This window comes from Eublepharis macularius, chromosome 4 (genome assembly GCF_028583425.1).
Source record: "Eublepharis macularius isolate TG4126 chromosome 4, MPM_Emac_v1.0, whole genome shotgun sequence".
NCBI classification, from domain to species: domain Eukaryota; kingdom Metazoa; phylum Chordata; class Lepidosauria; order Squamata; family Eublepharidae; genus Eublepharis; species Eublepharis macularius.
The window spans coordinates 157730999-157755901 of NC_072793.1; the positions used below are offsets into that span (position 1 = coordinate 157730999).

A 24903-nucleotide genomic window follows, 5' to 3' on the forward strand; every position below is an offset into this window, starting at 1 on the left:
AAGCAATTATATTTAGAAATATCACCTGAAATTTTTTTCATGTCATTGGAAGATAATTTAGGAGTAGCACTTAGAGTCTTAATGGTAAAACTATTCCAAAACCTGATTTTATAGTGTTTATAATTATATTCCAAAATCTCATTAGCTGTGGGCATTTCCACCATATATGGATGAAATCCGCATTTGGGATTTTGCAAAGCCAGCATTGACCAGTGTCTGATTTGTAAATTTTCACAGTTTTAGGGGAGTCAAGTGCCCCTCTTCATAATGTTCTCCTTAAACAGGAGACATGCAGCAAATAAAGAACCATAGGTTAAAGAATACTTCCTTACTTCCTCTGAGTTCACATATTCTAGGACACGTCTATTTTTGCTGGAAGAATGGTTTGGGGTTGAAGCAAGACTTAATCAAAATGCCATATAGACTGGTTAACATATGCTTTCTACCATGTTTCAACAATTTGTCAGAGTCTGTATAGCATGTCCAAACTTTTCATTTCTAATTTGGACAAAAACCTTTTAAACTGAAGATATTCAAATGCATAAACTTGACCATTACTTGTCATGGAGACCTGATGAAATGAGATTATATTGTTATTAACAATCAAAGATGTGTACATATATAAGTTTAATTTCTCCCACTTAGATAAGGTGATATAATTTATCAAGATCCTTTACAGTAGATAAGAGAGATGTTCCCAGTGATAACTTCCTACTCAATTTATTCCAGTATTTTAAAAGATTATTTACTACCAAGTTACTATAGTTATACCCCCATTTTCTTTCCATTTTCTTAAGCCATAAGAACATAATTAATACCATATTTACCTCTGCCTGTTTTATTGCAGCTTCAGAGGGATTTACAAGCTCTTACCTATTAATCCAAGAAAGTAATATTACAGCATAATATAATTGAATACTGGGCACTGAGCAGTAGTGTAGTGTTTAGAGTGTTAGAGAGTGAGAGACCTGGGTTTGAATCTCCACTGGGTGACCTTGGGCAAGACTCACACTCTCAGCCTAGCCTACCTTGTAAAGTTCTTGTGAAGATCAAATGGAGGAGAGGAAAATGATATAAGCTTCTTTGGGTCCCCAATGTGAAAAAAGTGGGGTATCAATAAAGTAAATAAATAAAGTTAAACCTCCATATTCTCATTTACTTTGGGTAACAGACCATTTGATTCTGAACTTCTTTTCCCCAAATTAATCCACTTATCAAAACTTGCCAGGTTTCTAAGGTCTTTTCATAAATTACCAGAGGTATTTAAGCTAACAAATCGGTAAGCTTTGGAACCAACAATATACTGACTCCATTTATGTGGCTAAATATAGACTGATGGAAGGACTCCCATAAATGGAGTTTATTTTGAATGCCAAATATTACTACTTAGAAATAATCTTCCAGCAAATTAGTATTGTCTTGTCCAATATTTATATCTAAGTAGGTAATCACAGTGGTGTTTAGATTCATATTTGGTAATCATTTCCGGGAAGAAAGGTCAGTATTACTCATGAAGTAAAAGAGCTTCCGTTTTTTCTATATTCAGTGTACAACCTGAAACTTGAGAATAAGAGCCTATAACATTCTTCAGTTCTTGGCTTGAGGCTTCTGCTTGTCAAGAACATTAATTACAGTGTCATCAGCCTAAAGACTGTTTAATTATGAGATCCAGTCTTCAAGCCAGTTAATGGGATCTCTGATCTTAATTGCCAGTGGTTTTAAAGAGAGAGTAAATTACAATACAGCCTTGCTTTACAGTCCAATTTAAAGCTAGTGAAGAAGATGGATTAGACTTCCAGGAAGAGTAGAGATTATGAAAAAAAAAATTCTTCTACCATGAGGATAGTTCTAGGTGGGTAACCACATTGGTCTGCAGTAGAACAGTAGGATTAATCCATATGGTTATACTTTACATAGAAATAAGTTTGAATGAAGTAGCTTTATTTCATATAGTTCATATACATAACCACATCATATTCATTGTTACATGTGGTCCCCTTCCCACTCATATCCCACAGTGTTATTATGAGTTTGGTAATTAGGGTTGCCAGCCTCCAGGTAGAGGCTGGAGATCTCCCAGAATTGCAACTGGTCTCCAGGCCACAGAGATCAGTTCACCTGGAGAAAATGACTACTTTGGGGGGTAGAGTCTATGGAATTATGCCATGCCAAGGTCCTTTTCCCTCCCCAAACCCCACTTTCTCCAGGTTTCTCCCCCCAAATCTCCAAGAATTTCCCAACTTGGAGCTGGCAATCCTATTGGTAATAAAGCTGGGAAGCTTTGGTGTATAAGCTAAAAAAATTTTTGGAAAAGCATGAGTAGTAAAAGTAAAAGGGACACAGACTACTATTTTCTTTCGGACACTGACGGCTATAGAAGTTTGTGTAAAAGCTTTCTCTACTGAGCTGGCTGCTTGGGGCAGGGGCTCCTTGGCTGGCTGCCAAGCTCTTTCTGTAGAGTGCCTCAGGCAGCCCCACCTGTTTTGCTCCCAGCTTTGCCTAAAGTCTAAATATATTGAAAGTCTAAATATATTGAAATAGAATTTTTTTTACCAAAAATAAGAATTCCCAAATTAGGAGAAAATAAGTGTGAAATGAGTCAGCCAATAGAACTGCAAGAAAAGATTGATGCTATTATAATAACATTCCATTTATAATTATAATAACATTCAACTTATACTGCTGTCTAGCTGACCTGCAGGCTGGGGCGTGGCTCTGTGCTGTTTTGGCTGCCTTTCCTCCCGGGCTGGTAAGGCTGCTGGCTGACTGCCCTTGCTTCCTGCGCCTCCACCCTCGGGTCTACTTCCCTCCTGGGGGGTCCTCACTCTCCCTGCCTGGCCCCCTGGCTTCCCACCAGAGGGCGGGGCTAGCTGGCTTCCACCTGCCTCGCCTGACTCTCTGGGTGCTTCTCTGCCCTCCCGTGGCTGAGATGCCTCCCTCTCCCCTTCAGTTGTTGGTCTGTTCTGGTCCTGGGTGTCCGTTGGGGTGTCTGGGTGGCTGTCCCCCAAGTGCCTCCCGTCCCCTCCTCCTGGTAATTCTGGGGGTTGAGCCTCAGATCCCAGACAGTTGGTCTCTAAGGGGCCACTGTTTCAAATCCTGCTGTTCTCTCTGCTAGTTTCTCCTCTTATATGAGGAACTGAGTAAATTAGGAAAACAGATGGTGAATAAAATCAAAAAGAGTCCAGTAGCACCTTTAAGACTAACCAATTTTATTGTAGCATAAGCTTTCGAGAATCAAGTTCTCTTCGTCAGATGCCTGATACAGATACTGGCCAAATACAGAAGAGCAGGAGAGAGAAGAGAGGCGGCAATTAGGGGGGGAGGGGGAGGGAGCAATCAAAACATTCCTTTGCTAGTATATGTATCAGTTGGCTTCAAAGGAGTTTGCCCTGTTAGTTTGTAGCAGCCAAACAGCTAGACCATCCAATTCCAATGTAGTATGGGCCTTCGACAACCACAGCTCTCCCTGCCAGATGCATCTGACAAAGAGATCTGTGGTTCCCGAAAGCCCACACCAGGTGCCACTGAGCTCCCCCAGACCCCACCTCTGTAAAGGAAATCTGTTACCTGTGGTAATATGATAACCATTCATAGTCCCTATTCAGTCCCAGCTTGACAGAGTCAAATTTGCATATGAATTCCAATTCAGCAGCCTCCCGTTGGATTTTGTTTTTGAAAGGTTTCTGTTGAACTACAGTGACCTTTAAGTCTTTGATGGAATGTCCTGGTAGATTGAAGTGTTCTCCCACTGGTTTCTGGACGTTTCCATTTCTAATGTCAGATTTGTGTCCATTTATTCTTTTGCGTAGAGGTTGGCTGGTTTGTCCAATGTACAGAGCAGAAGGACATTGTTGGCACATGAGGGCATATATCAGATTGGAGGATGAGCAGCAGTAAGAGCCAGAGACAGTGTAGTTGATGCTATTGGGTCCTGTAATTGTATTCCCTGGGTAGATATAGGGGCAGAGCTGGCATCTGGGTCTGTTGCAGGGCCTGGTTCTGGGTCTGTTGCAGGGCCTGGTTCTGACGAAGAGAACTTATCGTTGGTACATGACACCAAAGAAGATTGCGCTAGGGAATCTGAACACTTCTAATAAATGCTGGAAATGCAGGAAACATGAGGGCTCCCTCTATCATATGTGGTGGTCGTGTGAGGTAGCCAGGCAGTACTGGGGGGAAATAATAAGAGAAATGAGTGAAATTTTACAATTTCAAATCAATAAAAACCCAGAACTCCTGCTACTAAACCTGGGAATGGAGGGAATTCCAGCCCATCATAGGACGTTGATATTTTACATGACGGCAGCAGCTAGACTTTTGTATGCGCAAAAATGGAAAGTACAAGAAGTGCCAACTATTGAAGATTGGACCTACAAATTGCTGTACATGGCAGAAATGGACAAGATGACAAGAAAACTGAGAAATCTGGACTCAGGGCAGTTTAACACAGACTGGGAGAAGCTGAAACAATATTTGGAGAAGAAATGGGAGGTGGGAGGAGAACTGTGGCAGTTTGAGAACTATTGAAGTATAATAAAATGTAGAGGGGGGTGACTTTACGGGGGGGGGGAGAAGAGATAAATGTGAATTTCTAAGCAGTTAGATCAATAGAATGATATATATATAGATATATATAGATTAACAAACAGAATATCGATAGAAAATAACTAACCATAAGGGTTAACTATAAGGATTGATTAACTAACAATATTTTCTTTTGGTAAGACGTGTACAATGTACCAAATTGAATATGTTTATTTGAAGATATATATGAGTCAAATTGATTGACTATATGATGATAGTTATATAGAATCATTATTGAGGGAAAATAGAAATATTAAAGTAATTAAATATAACTAAAACAGAAAGAAGAAGATAGAATGAGTAACGCTAACGCAGGCGACAGCAAGCTCTCTTCGAGGGATCCCAGCGTGCCTCGGGGCAGTCATTCTCCGCTGACGGCTTCACCCCGGGCCCGCCTGCTTCGTGAGTTTATAAAGGTTGGGAAGCGCCGCTTCTTATCTGAAGACGTGAGGTTTGACGGTCGGAAGCTGGCGACCTGAAAGTTTTATTGGACTCTGTTATTGGACTACTGGATTCGAATCCTGCTGTTCGTCTCTTGGGGTAAGCTTCCGAGCACTGTTTGATTTTCCAGATGCACAGCGAGGGAGGGAAAAGGCGGGGCGGGTGGCACATCTGGTCGATTGTGATAGTTATGATATAAAGAAAACCTTTTTTTTCCGCACGGGGTGCGGAGGATGGGCAGCCTGTCAGTCAGATTCCTGTTATTAAGATCACGCGTTTCGGAACACGAAACCTTGCAGGCACGCGTTGTAACTAGTTTCCCGCCACCGCCGCGCACGGATTTGTGACTTCGGAGAGTTCTAGCACCCTCCTCTCCAGTTCGGGGGCGGGCGGCTGGCTGGGGGAAGGGGCTTCAGGAAGACAGAGGCTTGGGGCTTGGGCGTTGGTTTGCAAACCCCCACCCAAGGAGTGGCAGGACGCTAGCCGGCGTCGGTCGGAAGGTTCCTGCAGGTGGCAGCCAGGCGCGCCCATTAACCCATCGCCATCTGTAGTGCAGGTCCATTGGAGGGCGGGAGGCGGCACATGGAGGAGCGGTGACCGGAAGCCTCGCCTTCTCCTCTGCGGGTGGTGGGTCAATAATCGGTTAGGGCTTGTCGCCCCTCGAGCCCTTAGGAACAGCGGTCGCCGTCGCGGTTAAAGTCCCTTCTGAACCGGGGGGGGGGGGGCATAACTCCTCACTTTCCCCGAAGTCAAGCCCAAAAGCATGGAATCCCTTTTTGCACTTCTTTAAAACGATATTAAAATCTTTACTTTTGAGACCCCAATATTTTGCCCCCTATTCAACAACAACAACAACATTTGATTTCTATAAAGCCCTTCAGGATGACTTAACACCCACTCAGAGCAGTTTACAAACTGCTCTGAGTGGGGCTGAGAGAGCTCCAGAGAACTGTGACTCGCCCAAGGTCACCCAGCTGGCTTCAAGCAGAGGAGTGGGGAATCAAACCCAGCTCTCCTGATTAGAGTCCTGCGCTCTTAACCACTACACCAAACTCTCTCTCTCTCTCTCTCTCTCTCTCTCTCTCTCTCTCTCTCACACACACACACACACACACACACACACCCCTCTCTCTGCAAAAATAATAAAAAAGGGAACTTCCACCCACACTTTCCAGCTGTGCTTGACTTTAAACAAATTTTTAAAAAGAGGGGAGTGAGGAAGAATGGAAAGGAGGGGAAGGGGAGTGGCTGGCTAGACTAGCGTAGACAATCACAATGTAGTGGGCTGGCAGGGAGTGGGAGAGGGGGGAAGAAGGCGGAAGACCCAAAAACGGAATGAAGAGTGTGCGTGGGGATACTGCAGTCGGGTTTAAGAGCTACCAAGAAAGCCGGGAGAAAGTTGCATAGGGGCCAGAGTGGCAAGTCCTGGTGGCAAGTCTGGTGAAAATGGTTAAGAAAGTTATGGGAACTGAACCTGCGAAACTGACCTGCGCAGTCTAGTCTGGGCTTTAGTCTCCTACTTATCTTTTTGCAATAAGGCTTCACCAGGACAGTCACATTTAATGGTGTTCTGCTGCAACAGAAATGCAACATTTTATTGCAACTTTTATTGCTAAGATGAAGATCATGTTATCTCCATCTCATAAAACCTAATCATAAATGGTCAGTAACTTACCGGATACCATGCCTTAGCAATGTTGCCAGAAAACCAGAGGATCCGGGAAAAATGTGCTCAAGCAACCACATCTTCCTTCCTGTTATAAACAAACAGGCTGCGGAGGGAGGGACTGTTCAATACCAAACTGTTAAATTGTGTCATCACTTGAACTTTCTTCATATGGGATTATCAATGCCAGAATCTTGATTATGCCTCCAGCAATCCTGTTTACAGCCACTGCCAGCTCAAGCCATTTTGTTTCCTGCGGAAGAGCACAAAACGGGACCTACTGAGCCGGTGAGTACTTCTGGAATTTAGAAAGAGGGTAGAGGACGCCACCAAAAAACATCTGCCATGGGTGGGGTTGGGGGGGGGAGTTACTTCTGGCAGGTTCTGTTGCAAAAACCCTACAACTCACTAGTGTGATGCTGGCCACTGCAAGTTATCTATAACCCTGTTCTGTTCACAGTCATCAAGGTAGATAAGTAAATTGCCAGAATTTACCTTTACTAATATTTACCCAGTTGCAGGGGGAGCCCTCTTTAGTTAACTGCAAGTCTTTGTGAAATCAGGATGCTGACAGAGGAACCGAGTTGAAGCCAATAGCCTGGAGTCCATAAACCTGTATATGCTGGGAGGGTGGAAATTATTAGATGTATTTGTACAGTCTGCAATTTTAAACTCCAGCTGAAAAACTTGGTTGTATAAAGCAATAGCAGCAGCGTGAGAAACTTGCTGTGAAGTGTATAACATCTACCGTGCTTCTAGATAAGGATCCGCAACTTGTTTTTTCTGAAAAACTAAATGGGTTGTTAGGGATGACAAGACTGGCATGTACACGGTGGCACACTGGTTAAAGTATGGGACTGGGACTCAGGAGGCAAGAACCTGGGTTCAAATCCTCCATAACCCGAAAACTTGTGTGATAACCATGGGCCAGTAACTCTTTCTGCCTAACCTAATTTACTAGGGCAAAACAGTGGAAAGAAGAACTACCTCAAGCACCAGACATGGTAGAGAGGTGGTATATAAATTGGACAAATAAATAAATAGAAATAAATTCAGAGGACTTGACATTTTACAATAACAGATGAGTGGGTGATCTCACTTAAGTTCACTTATCCTAAGCTGACTGCTAGCATGATCTGCTGTTTTCAGAAGTTATTGCTTGGATATAGTTAGGGGGGTGGCCAAACTGCAGCGCAGGAGCCACATGTGGCTCTTCTAGACATATTGTGTGGCTCCCAGAGGTCTCTGAGTATTGCCGTGGCCTTACATTTTATTTGAGTTCCTTCTCTCCCCTCCCTCTCCTTCTTCCTTTCCATGTCTTTCCTTCCCTTTTCCTTTTTTCCTTCCTTCTTTCTTTCCATGTCTTTTTTATATTTTCAATAAAAATGCTGGGTTTTCCAGGTCTGACTCAGAAAATACCTGGGGACTTTGGGAGTGAAGCCTAACAAGGATGTGACGTCACTTTTGTGATGTCACTTCCAAGTCAAAGGTCATGTGATGGCTCTTCACAAGCTCCACTCCTTCTGATGACATTACTTCCAGAATACGGCACCCAAACCCCACCCCTTCCTGTGATGTCACTTTCAAGACACTCCCCCAAACCCACCTCCTCATCTGAAGTCACTTCAATGCATCATGTCTTGCAGCTCTCAAATATTTATTCTATGTGGCTCTTACATTAAGCAAGTTTGGCCACCCCTGATATAGTTGATTCTTCCACAGTGTTGCAATGCCCCGGGAAATGCAAGTAGCATTATCACATTACCTTCTTTGGCTCCATGTCAAGCAGCACCATGGCACAATTAATTTTAGTAGGCATGGTACTTTACTTCTCAGAGTCTAATGTGACAATGACATACCTCTACATCATAGGCCTTAACTGTTTTGAATAGCTTTTTGCAGTATAAGATTTAAATATGCACATAGACATTTAAGCAATTAAAGGATTAACATTTACGTGGTAGCATGTAAATTGCGTTAGTACCATATAAATCATGCAGAAATGAAGGCCAGTGGAACAATTTCTAATGCAAGTATCATTTGGAAGAACAGAAATGGTGGCAAGCATGGATTCTGTTGGAAAGCAACCAGAAGTGTACATACCTCTTGACCCTGTAAACCCAGAAAATGGATTGGGGAATCAGGATTTGGATGAATGCTCAGGAAGAAGTGAGCAGAATGGTAAGCAAACCTTCTCTGTGGAAGAGGCTAGAGATAGAGGTACGAGCCTTTCAGTAGATGGAGCTAGAGTACAATGCAAAAGTGAAGCGCCATCTTGAGCCCAGATTCATCCATACATAATTTATGCTATAAATTTTGTGGGAATCTTGTGTAGTCCTTAAAATTGTCTCCCAGTAGTTTGTTTCTTATCTCCAGAAAACCTACATCCAAATCAGAGCTTGGCCCCTCCTACTCCTCAATCTGTCCCCTTATGGGACAGTACAAGTAAGCATGGCATGGTTATACTGTACAGATAGGTAAAGGTAAAGGTAGTCCCCTGTGCAAGCACCGAGTCATTACTGACCCATGGTGAGGGGACGTTGCATTATGATGTTTTCTTGGCAGACTTTTGTTATGGAGTGGTTTGCCATTGCCTTCCCTGGTCATCTACACTTTACTCCCAGGAAACTGGGTACCTTGGAAGGATGGAAGGCTGAGTCAACCTTGAGCTGGCTATCTGAACCCAGCTTCTGCCAGGATCAAACTCAGATCATGAGCAGAGCTTGGGCTGCAGTACTCCAGCCTGCCACTCTGCGCCACAGGGCAAGACCTCCCCCTCAATAGCAACCATCAAGGGAGTTTGGCCTCCAGCCAGGGCATGCCCTGGCAGTGCCCAGCTCAGCCTGCTGGGTGGGCACAGGCTGCCAGGAATGGGTCTACTGAAAAGGTGGACAACAATGGTTGAGTTTATGTTTACAATTGCAGAATGCACAGATGCTTTAGACAGCCAAATGCTGGAGTCATCGCCCCTTGCCAATGGTGCGGGTCAGGAGGGGATGCAACAGGACAATAAAGTGCCAAACAACATGGAAGGAAGTGAGTACTTGTACACAGCACAAATGATATGTGGTCCCCCCAGTCAGCCCCTGCTGGATGGCACATGCAGTGGGGACTGGGCAGCACAGTCAGCATGCCACTTGACAGCAAGTTGGTCACTTCAACAGGGGGAGCATCCATATTCTGTCCCCAGGCACAGGGGCAGGCTGAGAAGATGGTGATGTCCACGCCCCTAGTCCGCATTAAGGCAAGGCCCACAGGGCATGTGGTTTCTGGTGTCACAACCAGTGCTCTGTGCTTGCCGAGCACCTTGGGGCAGACACCACGGGGCCAAACAAACCTACAATTGATATTTGGAGCAGGAGTCCCGCCATCACAGGTGACAGTGGGGTGTGCATCATGGACTCACGTGGCACAGGGTGCCGCCAGGAGGGCAGCCTCCATTGAACCTGGCACAGCCCTTGGGGCAGGTTCCAGCATGCATGCAAGGGCATAGTCAACCAAGTACAGCAGGGTCCAAAGACTGGGAAGCAGGTGGGGATGTCCTGCCAGGGGATGCAGATTCCCCACCAGACGGTGATGGCCAGTGCCACAGCCCAGGTGCCAAGAACTGGGGACCTATCAACTCCTGGAGGAGTGGGCCTCCCCTGTGGCTGAAAAGGACACAAAGAGGAGGGTAAAAAGACTTAACACCCACAAAATGAATTAAGAATTTGGAAGGTTAAATGAATCCAAATGGAAAGAGCTAATATAGGACATAAATAGATACCAATATACAAAGATACATGTATTAATTCAAAAAATTGATAAAACTAAATTGATAAAATTAATTTGAAAGCCAACACATTGAAATTGAACCTAGACAAGAAGGAGGGATGCTGGTGGGGAAGGCCGAGAGCTTGAAGGACATTGTGGTTTCAGTGGACCCGGGCTGACTTGGTTAAGGGCCATGGGGTTATTCTGACTCCAGCACTGCTGCAACAGAGGCAAGTGAATGCAGCTGCAAAGAAAGGCCTTCTTGCAACTCAGACTAGCCTGGAAGATGGAAACTTCCCTTGACACAACCGATCTGGCTACCTGGATTTACGCTATGGTAACATTGAGACTCCATTTCTGTAATGTGCAACACTGCAACATAATCAACACTGTCTCCAGCTGGTGCAGAACACCACAGCTCATTTACTGTCAGGAGCTTGGTGGAGCATGTGTAGGGCTTTTTTTCTGGGAAAAGAGGTGGTGGAACTCAGTGGGCTGCCCTTGGAGAAAATGGTCACATGGCTGGTGGCCCCGCCCCCTGATCTCCAGACAGAGGGGAGTTGAGATTGCCCTCTGCGCCGCTCAGTGGCGTGGAGGGCAATCTCAACTCCCCTCTGTCTGGAGATCAGGGGGCGGGGCCACCAGCCATGTGACTATTTTCAAGAGATTCCGGAACTCTGCTCCATCACGTTCCTGCTGAAAAAAGCCCTGCGTATTACTCCCATTCTGCAGTCTCTCCACTGGCTACCCAGTAGTTCCTATTCTCAGTTCGACTATCACAAAGCCCTTCATAGCCTTGGCCCCTCATATTTGTGGGACCACCTCTCCCCCTATGTTCCACCACGGCAGCTCCACTCATATGAAATGGGCCTTCTGCTGATACTAACCTGCAGTTGGGCAAAATCGACAGCTGCCCATACACACACTTTCTCTGTGATGGCCCGCACCTTATGTAATGGCCTGCCTGAGGAGGTCAGGAAGGTTCCTGCTTATCTGGCTTTCTGCAAGCTATACAAAATTGAATTATTCAGAAGGGCTTTTTAAACTCAAGTAATAGGGCTGTCCTGTAAGAAATGGCTCAGAGAGATGTCTAAGTAAGGGACAGGAACTGTAGACTATTCTACTGCGTACTTTCTGCTGATGTAGGTATGCTCCTACGCTGTAGTTTGTATGTTGTTAAAGATGTCATATTAATTGTATATGCTTTGTTTCTGCAATGTTTCATCTCTGTGTTCAAATCTATGTTTGTTTTCAAATTTCCGCAACCCATACCCGTTCACTAAATGTACTAGCTGTGGATTATATTGACTTGCACTGTGTCATCTGCCTTGGGTTTTAGTGAGAAAGGCAGACTACAAGTAACATGTATAAATGAATAATGAAGAAAGTTCATGTGACAATAAATAGTACTCAAGGTACTATAAATCCAACTATAATGCCTATCTGCATTAACTGATAACATGTTTGTCTCTCTTTTAGCTAACAGATATAGAAAGAAGTTCAGCAAGAAAAAGATTGTGATAGCAATAATAGTTTTGTTGTTGGTTTTGTCATTGCCGTTCTTGTGTCTGTTTGGTGAGTTTTCAATTCCCTTATTTCCAATTTATGGTGATTTTTTCATTTGCCTCTTTTAAGAGCCTAGCTGTATTTATGTAGGCTTAGATCAAGTGGTAACTTCCGCTAATGGATGAGATTTCCCTCAGCAAAGCAGGACTTAACCATGTCCCCTCTTCTGCTGCAGCTTGACACGCTGCTCTGGGGGAACGAGGGACCCCCCAGGAGTATGAGCGAGAAGATGGGGGTCTGCCACAGGAGCAGAAAACCCGCAAAATTCTTTGCCCCTGACTCTTATTTGGAGAAATCCCCTACTGGGTTCCATCAACCCCCAATAAACTCTAGCTTAGAGGCCATTTTAACAGTTTGCACTGTTGCTCCCTTACTTCACAAACTGAAAATCTACAGGTGAAATAACCAAGAACTGGAGAATGTGACAAAGCACACTGGGGACTAAGAGTCTGTCTACACAAGGCATCTTACACGAGGATGCTCAAGTGTAGGCAGTTGCAGTGTTAGCTGGGAAGCATAGTTTTTAAAAAACAGACCCAGCAGTCACTCCTCAGAGATTTGTTAATTTCAACTTTGAGCAGCGAAATTGACAGCCTTCAGGGATGTGACGATGAAATTAACAAACCTTCTGAGGCGTGATCTCTAGCTCTGTCTTTTTAAACTATGTTTCCTAGCTAACATTGTGACTCCCTACAGTTGAGCGTCCCTGTGTAAAATGTCTTGTGTAGAGAGACATTAGTGACAATGTAGACAAAACCTAGTATTTATGTGCTTAAAGTTTTAAAACATCCATATTCTTCTGGCACTGAAGTTGGACGCAAAATTGAATGTCGCGCCGAATGGGATTCTTTTTTAGTCTTCTTCTTTTGGAACCACTATGGCTGTACCCCAAGACTTGGGGATACAGCTTGTATTATCAATATATGTAAAAAGAGGAGCTAGAAAGGAGGTCCACCAGACTTTACTCTCTTTCAGAAGTTCTGGTGGGATGCCATCAATGCCTGGAGCTTTGGCGATCTTCAATCTGCTAATGAGAGATTCAGTCTCTCCAGTTTTTACAGGAGACCACTTTGGAGCATCATCTAATGATACTCCCAGAGAAGGGCAGACATTATGGTCATCATACATTTTGCTAAAGTAGGTGACCCATCTGTCCGTGGGAATGCATGCAGTTGTGGGGGACTTAACTCCCAATACTCTACCAGACACCAACTTCCAGAACAGAGATGTATTTTTACCTTTGGCTGCATTTATGAGTTCACCCCACTGTTCCCTAGTGTACTTTTTCTTCCTCTGCTTTATTAAGAGTTTGTATTCCTTTTTCTGTAGCAACAGTTGAAAAAGGGTGTCTTTTTTGGGTCTTCTTCTTTTAGTGTTGGAATTGGTTGCTCCTGGTGCAGGAAATCAAGCTTGAGGAATGTTCGGTACATGCAAACAGAACACAGGATTTTTTTGTTCTCCACTGCAGAAATAAAGTTGTAGAGAAGTTGTCTACCAAAAGCTCTTGCTGTCTAGGAACTCAAAAGTGCTCTTTGATTGCTTAACAAATGTAGTATGCTTTTCCTGTCTATCCCTTCATCCCCTGCTTTGGAAATGCAGCAGTCCCCCCCCCCCACTCCTGACCACTGTCTTGTGCTGTAGGAGCAGATGGGGTGGGAGTGGTGCAAATCATGTTTCTCTGTCTTTCTTTCCTACAGCAGCCCCAAAAAAGCCATTGCAAGCCACATCAACCCCTAACCTGCTCCTGAATGCTTCTTGCCCCCAAGGCTGGATTAGCGATGAAGAAAGATATTGCTACTTTTTCTCTGACACTGAAAGCACCTGGGACTTGTCCCTCAAGAACTGTTCGTCGTCTGGTGGTTCCCTTCCAATGATGGACACTAGCCAGGAAATGGTGAGGCATTCTAACTTGATAGAATGGATCTGGCACAGATTGTGTAGCTATTAGTGGCCACTAGGGGAGACCACAAGGAGATTAAGAATAGGGACATCATTGAGCAGAACCACAAGTGACAAAAGGCACAGATTGGACACTTGTCTGCTTCCCTCAAGTTTTGGCGGGAAATGTAGGCAGCTTGGCGGAATGTTGGACAAGTGACAGTTGAAAAGTCCACTGGACAGCAGTCAGAGAGCCAAGCTGCGAGACCAGGATGCCTACATTTCCCATCAGAACTTGAGGGAAGCTGACAAGTGTCCAGTCTGTGCCTTTTGTCACTTGTGGTTCTGCTCATTGACTTCACGACACTGGTTTTATCCTCTTCTGTGTCAAGAAATGTCCTGAATGTGGGCAAACGACCTGAGTCCAGGCAAGGCTGGGCTTTGTAACCTAGAGAAGTCAAAGTCTCTAGCTGCTAGCAAAGTTCATCCTTGCCTTGGTCACTCAGGACCACAGCCTTGATATCAAGTCCCATGTACCATTAATGTGAATATTTGTTGCTGTGGGCAGGAGTGCTTCTTATCAGCTCCATTTAGTGCCAAGCCTGTAGCACTGTAGTTTGTGTTCAGACCTGGTGACCACCATTTGTGCCCTGTGTAACTTTTAATGGTAGACTAGAGAGCTCCCTTAGAGGATAGTTTGGACACAATTGGTGCAGAAAGCCGTTGGTATTTTAGGCACAACCCTAGTTCTTGCCTCTAAAGCCCCCAATGGATTAGGGCTTCTGTATACGAGAAATCACTTTCTCCTTTTCCGTAGCCTGCTGCCTCCTCTTTTCCTCCAGGAATAAGGTAAGAGGCATATCCAAGGATGTGATATAGCCAGTGGCTACTTATTACCTTGTTTCATTCATTCATTCATAGTCCGCCTTTCTCACTGAAACTCAAGGCAGATTACACAATATGAGATTAGTACAATCAGTATCAAGTACATTTCCATACAGTATCAAGGACCTCTCCATAAATAATGCCATAGGGTAAATAGATACAAGTTTAAAAGACATAGTATTAGCAAGAATCCAATACAGAGTAGAAAAGATACTGAAGCAGAACATATAATCAATTCTAGGACTAACATTAGACAACATGGAGCACTGGTGGTACATAGGAGTACATATTTAAAGCAGCAGATAATATGTAAGGCAATATAGTGATGAAGTCTATGGTCTCTAACTCATTAGCGAAGCATCTGAGATCTCATCCCTACAATACAGGCCTCCCATTTGAGTAAAAAGCCTTTTTGAATAGTTCAGTTTTGCATCGTTTATGAAAAGCCAGGAGAGTGGGGGCTCTTCTGACTTCCTCAGGCAGGTCATTCCACAGGATAGGGGCCACCACAGAGAAAGCCTGTGCATGGGCGGCTGCTGACTTCACCTGTGTGCAGTCTGTCTCCTGCAGAAGACCCTGTTCAGATCAGTGAAGCTACCGTGGAGGAACATAGGGAGGGAGGCGGTCCCGTAGGTATGCCAGACTAAAGCCATGAAGAACTTTGTATGTAATAACTAATACCTTGAACTGAGCACGATAACTGATGGGTAGCCAGTGGAGTGACTGTACGATGGGAGTGATGTTCATGCTCCTGCTCGCTCCTGATAACAGTCGAGCTGCAGCATTTTGCACTAATTGGAGCCTCCTAGTTAACTTAGATGGGAGACCTATGTATAGAGCATTACAATAGTCAAGCCTTGATGTTACCATGGCATGGATCCAAGTGGCCAGGTCAGCCGTGTCAAGATAAGAAGCCATCTTCCAGACTAGAATGAGGTTGTAGAAAGCATTTTTTGCCGCCACCTTAACTTGTTTTTCTAGTAATAACGCTGGATCCAGTATAACCGCTATGTTCTTAACTGAGTCAGCCAGGGTCAGATGAACTCCATCGAAAGTGAGAAATACGATATTCTTCAAGATCTCTGCCTTCCCAACAAGCATCACTTCAGTCTTGTCTGGGTTCAATTTCAATTTGTTGTTTTTCAGCCATTTCACCGTGGCTGTCAGGCAGCAATCTAAGATTTCTCCTGCATCCTGTGGGGACCTGGATAGTGAGATATAGAGTTGAGTGTCATCTGCATATTGATGACATCCAACCCCATAGCTTATATGCTGCCTATAGAACCAGTTTGAACATGGAACTTCCCATTATCCTTTGGCAATCCACCTACAACGCCTTCCATGGCCTTGGGCCCATATTTAAAGGATGGCCTCTACCCATATGCCGCACTGTCACAGCTATGCTCCTCTGAACGAAGCCTCTTGAAGGTCCCAGCTTGCAACCGGGTAAGGTCAGCAGCTGCCAATACCTGAGTATTCTGTGTTGTGGTTCCCGCTTTGTGGAACGGCCTGCCTGAGGAGATCAGGAGGGCTCCCACACTTCTTTCATTCCACAAAAGGTGAAAGGATTTGTAATAATATGGAGGACACTTTGCAAAGGGACAAGGGCTGTAGTTTGACGCTGTTTATTGTATGCATTATCTTGTTTAAGGCATCGTTTTCTAAATTTGTAGTCCAGTTCTATTACATGCTTAGTCATATTGCATTGCTCTAAATTTTGCGATCCATCTCCAGTATGAGTGAGATGGACTATAAAAAGAAAAATAAGACAATTGAATTCATCAATCTGTGTTGTATCCTAGAAGGAAAAGTAAATTCCTCAGTCCACAGGACACAAGAATTGAAGGCGTAATCTGAGCATTGAGTAGATATATTTAATTTACTAGCAACAAAGCCCATTGTGGGGAAAAAACAACAGGCTCTAGAAAGGAGAGAGTGGGCAGGCTGGCATTCCCTCCTCCTTCATCACTGATCCCAGCTGGATGAAGGCAGGGGGGACAGGCATGGCCACCTCCTTTGTACCTGATCCCGGCCAAGTGAAGGGGGTCCCAGCCGAGTGAAGGGAGGTGTGGGCATTGTCACCTGCTCTGGACCTGATCCCAGCTGGGTGAAGAAGGGACGGGCATTGCCGCCTTCTCCAAGCCTGATTCCAGCAGGTTGAATGGAGGGAGGGCATTGCCTCCTGCTCCATGGCTGATCCAGGCCAAGTGAAGGGGGTGAGTGGGCATTGCTGCATGCTCTGCTCCTGATCCCGGCCAGGTGAAGGGGGTGGGCTCCTCTCCTGATCCCTGCTGGGTGAAGTTGGGTGCAGGCATTATCATGAGCTCTGCACCTGATCCAGGCTGGTTGAAAGGGGATGGGCATTGCCTCATGCTCCACTCGTGATCCTGGCCAGGTAAAGGGGACAGGCATTGTTAACTGCTCCTCGCCTGATCCCGGCTGAGTGAAAGGAGGCAGTATTGCCACCTACTCTGCTCCTGATCCCAGCTGGGTGAAGGTGGGGCACAGGCATTGCCACCTGCTCCACTCGTGATCTTGGCTGGGAGAAGGTGTGGGGGGGGCGAGTATTGCTGCCTCTATGTTCCTGATCTCAGCTGGATGAAGACAGGGAACAAGCATTGCCACCTTCTCTGCTCCTGATCCCAGCTGGGTGAAGGCAGGGAATGGGCAATGTCACCTGCTTTGCTCCTGATTTCAGCTGAATGAAGGTGGGGGTTGGGCATTGCCATCTTCTCCGCTCCTGATCCCAGATGATTGGATGTGGAGGCAGGCATTGCCCCCTCTATGTTCCTGATCCCAGCTGGGCAAAGGCAGAGGGCAGGCATTGCCACATGCTCCACTCTGGATCCCAGCTAGGTGAAGTCAGAGGTCAGGCATTGCCACCTGCTCCACGCCTGATTTTGGCTTGGACGTCCTGCTGCAGCATGCTCTCTGGAGGTCTGGCTGCTTCATTTGGGCTTCCTTCCACAGCAGCGCCCTCTGGAGGCACACCAGAGTAGGAAGTGAGTTGTCTAGAATACGCTTAGCCTTTTATATAGTAGGATAATTCACCCTATCCATGAAGATTCAGCATAGGAAACCAATTCTAAAACAGAATATTGAAATAGTAAGACGTTACACTTTTCTAAAAGGATTTTATAAACAAGAATAAGGACGCTACTGAGTATTGGATTGGTCTGCGAAGGGAGAAGATAGGACAGCCCTGGAAATGGACAAATGGCACAGAGTTTAACAAACGGTAAGTGTTGGTTGTTTTTCTGAATATTGGGGCTGAGGAATGCTTGAGGGAGAAAGGCTTTTAAAGACAAACCTTTTTGAGTGTTTGAAATCTAGGGTGGTATAAGTGTGTCAGACTAGGTTCTTGGAGATCTGGCACAATTTACCACATGTATTGGTTGTCCTTTGGCCAATCACTTTTGTGTCTAACATGCCTCACAGTGTGGTTGTGGAAGGTAAAATGGAGGGAGACCCACATATGCCACCCTGAGCTCATTGACGGAAGGGCAGGATACAGATGTGCTAGATGCTTAGATTTGTGGTGATTGGCATCTCTTCTGTTTGGGTGTTTGTCCTTCACAATTAATCCTAGCTGACAGACAACCAATTAGTACACAGTCCTGGGTAAACAATAGGGTTAACAAGTGAGGTCCCGTTCACCTTGGACCCACGCAGACCTCATGAAATCTGGAACTTTCCACCACTACTTCAAGAGCAATTCTGATGGTATAATTCCCTCAATCCTTCTGTCCCACAAACTGCACAGCCACAATCCAGTGCTGGTCATATTCAGTCCTGGGATTAAAATAGTTCAGTGAGTTACGTCTCCATCTGGGTGCTGGCCAAGCCAGCAGGACTCTGTAAACTCAGTTTAACTTTCAGCACCTGCTTGTGATCTGTGGTGAGGCATCATGTCATCATGGCAGCTTTAAAAAGTAATCAAATAATTCAAGTGGCTGACGGTTCACCTTCTAGATGCTTGGTGGATTTCTTGTATTGTTGCAACACAATTCCAGTGTTCATTTTGAACTGTAATTGTGTTCAGGTACTTCAAAATGGTGCCAAACTTCTTAGTTTAATATATTTGTTTCACCTTGCTATTGGTGTGCTACTAAAATATCCTGGGTCTCTTTATTGACAACTGTTTCCCCCCCATTCATGCTGCTGATGTTAAGGCTATGTAAGTATAGGGTTTTTTTAGTATCTTATGGCCTGATCTTACGTATGTTTATTGAAAAGTAAGCCCACAAAGTTAGATCAAACTCACTATCCTCTTAATAGGTTTAGGATTTCAGTGTGGGATTTCAGTGTGTTAAGGAAGGGCTGGCTAATTTTTGTTGTCTTGTGGATCAGTATGTTCTGCAGATACTGGTCAGGGGGCTGGAAGTGTAGCTTGGCGATTAACTAATCCCAGATCAGAGCTCATCAATGGCAAACAATAAAGTGGAGACAGAAGGAATGAACCATATTTTATTTATTTTTAAAAATTCTGTGCCACCTTTCCACTTAAATAGGGACACCCAAGGTGATGAACATCAAAACGTTACAACATTTCAGCATTAAAACATTTAAAATGAAGTATGTATAAAATAATTCAATAAAAACACACATAACACCAAAACCAGAGAAGAGGGCAAGTAACCATTACTAGTGGTATGTGTGGGTTATGTGCTGTTAAGTTGCTACTAACTTATGGTAACCTTATGAATGAAAGACCTCCAAAACATCCTATCATGAACAGCCTTGTCCAGGTCTTGCAAACTGGAGGACGTGGCTTCCTTTATTGAGTCAATCTGTCTCATTTTGGGTCTTTCTCTTTTCCTACTGCGTTCCACTTTTCCTAGAATTATTGTCTTTTCCAGAGAACCTTGTCTTCTCCTGATGTAACCAAACTACAACAGCATCAGTTTAGTCATTTTAGCTTTAAGAGAGGATTCGGGCTCGATTTTATCTAGAACCCACTTATTTATCTGTTTGGCTATCTATGATATCCATGAAATTGTCATCTAGCTTCAAGTTTCAAATTAATTTTGGGGAATGCCAGACAAAAACAGTCTTCATCCTCTGGCAGAAGACAACAGCAGAGGCTGTTGCAAATGAACCTCCATGGGGAGGGAGTGCAAAGGCTGATGCCAGGAGTGAGAAGGCCCTTTCTCGGCCTGCCATCTGCCTTGTATTGAATGGCAGGGGCACCCAAAGCAGGGCTTCCCAAGAGAACTGGTGTGGATGGCTATGTTCATACGGAAGTAGGTGGTCCTTCTTTCAAAGTAGGATTGAAACCTTCACTATGCTGGGCCCAAGCCCCATTGGGTTTTAAAGGTCAATACCAGTTTTCAAAATTGGGCCCAGAAGCAAATTGGAAGCCACAGTAGATGAACAGGACTAGAGTGGTATGGTTCCTATGACCCACTCCAGCCAATGGTCTGGTGGCAGCAGTCTGTACTGACTGTAGCTTCTGAAAAGTTTTAAGGGCAGCCCCACGTACAACACATGGCAGTAATCTAATCTAGATGTCACCAAGGCATGCATTCCCCCACCCCAGAAGGGTCAAAGCAGATGAAAGGTACTCCTGACCACTGTCACCACCTGTTTATCGAGCAGAAGACCTGGAAGCAGGGCACCCCCCCCCCCAAGGTATGAACCTCTCCTTTAGAGAAAGTGCCATCCCTAATAAGAGATGTCCCATTTCCTGAGCCAAACCTCCCTCCAAATAGTAGCATTGAGTTTCAGCCTGTTCATCCTCATCCATTCTGAAACTGCCTCCAGACACCCTGTTCGTGGTTTCCATGGCCTTCCTGGGGTCTGCTGGAAGTGTGAGATAGAGCTGAGTGTCATCCTCTTATTGGTGGCAGGTCAGCCAAAATTTGTGCATGACTTCTTCTAGCGGCTTTCCATAGATGTTGACAAGCATGGGGACAAGACAGTAACTTGCAGGACCCTGTAGGCTACAGGATGAGGGGCAGAGCAGTAGTCCCCTGGCATCACACCGAGGCCTACTTTTGAGGTAGGATTGAAACCACTGCTCAACACTGCTCTCCAATCAACCCGGAAAGGCAGCCTAGAAAGGTATTGTGATTAATAGTTTTAAAAGCAGACAAGAGTTGCAGGCGTTTGAACAGGGTTGCACCCCCCCTGGTCCATCTCCTGGGGCATGTCGTCCATTGGGGCAACTGAGGCCATTTCTGTCTGCCAGTCCCCCGTCCTGGCAGATTTAAGCAGCCAGGAGGGGCAAGAGCCTTCCAAGCAGGTGGTAGGTCACAAACTTCCAAGAATCCAGTCCATATCCTCAGACAGAACAAGCTGAAAGGCATCCTGCATAACTGGACAGATTGGCACCTTGGAACCATCTGATCTTGCCTTTACTAATATACCATGCAAGTCAGAATGCGTGAGAGATTTTATGCGCAAAGTTCTTAACCAGATGATTGCAGTCTACGTTCTCTTGCAGGCCAGAGATTAAGGGCCAAGCTACACATGACGAATGACACTTGAACAGCGAGTGTATTTCTCCCTGTTCACTTGCCCTCCACTCAATCCACTTGCCGTTCAAGTGTCATTCGCCATGTGTAGCTTGGCCCTAATAGACCCCTAACCTCCCAAGAAGAGCTCTGCAGCCCTTTGCAGTGTGGGTGCAGTGATGGCAGAGAAATATGGTTCCTTCATCACTGTGCAATTGGCTTTAAAATGAACTCTTGACCTTGCCTTACTGGATTCATCCCAAGTCTTTCTCCCCTGTTGCTTTAGCAATCTCTCTTGTCTTTTCATCATCTGTAGCTTCTCAGTAAACCCAAAGGACTGCCTGGTCTTTTAGACTTGAGAAAGGGTGTCTAGGAGAGATCCCGGCAATTGCCCAGGTCTTTTACTCATTCCAGAGGCCAACCATATCAGCAGGAAAATCCCTGAGTGCCATCCGAAATCCCTATGACTGATGAATTTATTTTCTTAATTTATATTCCCTTTTCTCTCCAATGGGGACTCAGCCAAAGCAGCTTAGTTCATTCTTCTTTCATCCTCACAACAACCCTGTGAGGTAGATTAGGCTGAAAGCATATGGCTGGCCTAAGTTCAACCTACTAAGCTTCCATGGCAGAGTGGGGAATCAAACCAAAGTGTCTCTGATCCTGGTCTGACCCTCAAATCACTAGACCTCACTGGCTCTTAGTGGTTGGGATAGTTGGAATGAGATGGTTTCTTTGGGGGTATATTGAATATAAAGGAAGATGTGAAAATGAATAAAGGAGTTGGGAGGAATGTGGCTGTGAAAAGGCCATTTTGTTAACTCGTGTGTGACATAACATAATGCTCTCATCTGGTCTGACTTCTTTGTTGCAGGTTTGTAATTAAAGGGGATAGCCCCTGTGCCACCCTCAACGACGGTGTGCAGAGCTCCACAGACTGCGACCAGCCCCGCAACTGGATATGTCGCAAACCGCTTCATGGTGTTTGAGAGAAACTGGAAATGCTTGCCTACAAGGAGGAATTCTTAAGCTTCTGGCAGGTCTCAATTTCTCAGTTGCATTTTCTAATCTTGAGCAGAGGACAGCTATGCAAAATCTCATTTTCCTATATAATCAAAACTCAATAACTGTTAACTTAGTACTAGCGATTTTGTGCTGTAAGTAGAGGCAGTGGATGCCTGTTTAATATGGAGATGATTCCCTGTGAGCAGATAATAACCTTGTACTTCTATACCGCTCTTCAGGACAGATTAGTGCCACACTCAGAGTGGTTAACAAGTCAGTGTTATTATTATCCCTTAGAATGGTGTAAATCTGCTTGGGATGACACTGTAAGACGGTCATGCAGCTTTCTTCCCAGGCGTGGCCTCAGAGAGGACTCTAATAATTTTGCACAGCACTGACAGGCCTTTGTTCATCTTGAAACTTCTCCACTCTCTTCTTTTTAGAACAAGTTTGAAGATGAGTATTAGAACTGTTTGTGAACATCCTTAGCATTTCTACTGATTTTTCTTCCAAAGCCGTTTCAATGTCCAAACCCCAAATGAGTTAAATTTTGCCAGTAGGCATCACGAACAAGCATATGGCTTCTTCCTTGCAGTCCCAGAGTGGCCCTTGAGCTGCTGGTTTTGCATGTGAATTGCAGAGCCTTTTTCCTTCGCAGACCCACTTAGGTCAGATCTGGCAGGGAGGCGTTACATAGTCTCTCAGTCAAGTGCACAGTTCTTCCTAGCAGGCCCAAAGTGGATCATGGACTGCTGCCTTCTAATGTAAGTTGTTTAGCTACACTCCTTTCCCAAAACTAGTCCTGCCCAGATTTCATAAATAGACTTTACTGAGCCTGGCAAGCACAGAGTGGATCTTGAGCTGCTGGCTTGTAATGCAGCTTTGAGAGCTGCGCTGCTTCCCAAACCCAGGCGGATTGTATTGTATTGGGTGTCCTTTCCTTCAGCCTTCTGTAAACTTTTAGCATCAGTTTGGGCTTAAGTGAATGGTGGGGGATTGAGACAGTGAGCCAAGAGCAATGGCCTTTTATGCCCCTAGACAGAAACCATTAAGAGTGTGCTTAAAAATGGCTATTATTTGGATCTGAGTATCTGGAATACCATATATATTCGGTATTGCCAATTTTTCGGTCCAGAAACACTGGTATAGTATTCAAATTTGAATTTTATTTGGAATTCCAAATGTATTCAGCTCCATTATTCCTTGTGGCGAAATTTTTCCAAGGGGCTGGAAGGGCCACCTTTCAAGCAAACAACACCAACATTATAAGGAACCTTGTCCTCCTCTCCACTAACCCCACCGCCAAAGTTTTAAGTGAATTGGCCCAATTCTACCAGCCCTTGAACAAGCTGACCCCAGCCATTCTCTAGGGCTTTCTCCAGGACATAGGAAGCCTTTGCCAAGCACACAACAGCAACCAATGACCAAAAGCCTGCCGATGCAAACAGAACCAACAAAGCCCATCAGAACCAATGTCAAACTAAAGAATCCCACAAAAACCAAACTAAAGCAAAGGACACTGTTACAAGTCCAAGAGAACCAGTGTCTCTCAAAGATGCCAGGCAGAACACAGGGCCAATGAAAGCACAACTGAACCAACATCCAATCAGAGAATCCCGGCATCTAATCTAACAAGCTAGTAATAGCAAGGCAGCAGCCAGACCTGGCAATGGCATATGGCAAGCAAGCAACACTGATACAGAGAGATGTGTGCATATGAATGTGCGTGCGCTCACACACACCCACAAAAGTAACGCTGCTCCCCACCCCCGTTGCCTGGGAAGCCTGCAAAAGGGGGAGGGGCAAGCTGCTGCAATCTTTAAAATGAGATTCCTGGATAGTTCTAAATATATCTGGATTATTCAGGAACATAAACACTGGTTTATCAGAATATACCCCAATAAGCTGGATATATCTGGATATACCCAAATAATACCAAATAGGTATTTTCAGGTGTATATTCGACTTGGGAATATGGACTTGCACACCCCTATCAGCCATGATAAATGGCTTGAGATTGAAGCATTCATAGCTGAATGAGCCTATAGGATGACAGTTCTAAGGGACAGGCAAAGTTAAAAATTTTTTTTAAAAAGGCAGTAACAGTTAAGGATTTTTTAGCATCAAACTGACAGAATACTGTTTTAGATGTGGGGGAGGGGGCAAAATAATGTGTGTTCAGCGAAGGAAAATTAATTATTTGTAACTATTAAGTAACTTTGGTGCCCAGTCAGCCAAAATGACATTTATAACAGGGAACAAACAACAACTCCAGGGAACAAATTCACAATAGTTGTGTAATCTGTATATCATATGAAAGTGCAGAAGTGCAATAGTGCAATTATACAGTTAATAAATACACAATACAAAAATACAGTCATATTCAGTAAACCTATCATTTGAAAAATCTTTGTCGTCCGTACAGTTCGTTTCATTCAGTTAAAGTGCCAAGTGTCTTATTTTGATAGAAAGCCGGAGGTGGAGATTCATAGAGAGGTGTTATGTCATTCACAGTCCAATAATTTAAATTATTCAAAAAACGCCGACGGGAATGTGCAGGCAAGTATCATTAACCTGTTTCGTGAGTGAAACTCACTTCATCCTGGGCATGAAAGAATTCAGGACTGGACACAAATGTGTTACAATCTCCAGCTATGCTCTCCTATGGCT

General features: G+C 44.6%; 1 protein-coding gene across 2 annotated transcripts in view; it reads left to right on the forward strand.

Annotated features, from left to right (window-relative positions):
- LOC129329319 (C-type lectin domain family 2 member D-like) overlaps positions 1–24418 on the forward strand; it is a 76296-nt gene extending 51878 nt beyond the window's left edge. Inside the window, exons 1-8 of one of the 2 annotated variants that reach the window (XM_054978826.1) lie at positions 5046–5124; positions 6902–6979; positions 8744–8872; positions 9617–9727; positions 11924–12019; positions 13708–13904; positions 17905–18011; positions 22103–24418. In XM_054978826.1, coding sequence (XP_054834801.1) covers positions 8746–8872; positions 9617–9727; positions 11924–12019; positions 13708–13904; positions 17905–18011; positions 22103–22217 — 753 coding nt within the window. In that variant the 5' untranslated portion in view covers positions 5046–5124; positions 6902–6979; positions 8744–8745 and the 3' untranslated portion in view covers positions 22218–24418. Of the gene's footprint in view, positions 1–5045; positions 5125–6901; positions 6980–8743; positions 8873–9616; positions 9728–11923; positions 12020–13707; positions 13905–17904; positions 18012–22102 lie in introns of those variants that run through there. The other variant, XM_054978827.1, reaches the window with a different exon arrangement.
- Positions 24419–24903: the final 485 nt, after the last annotated feature.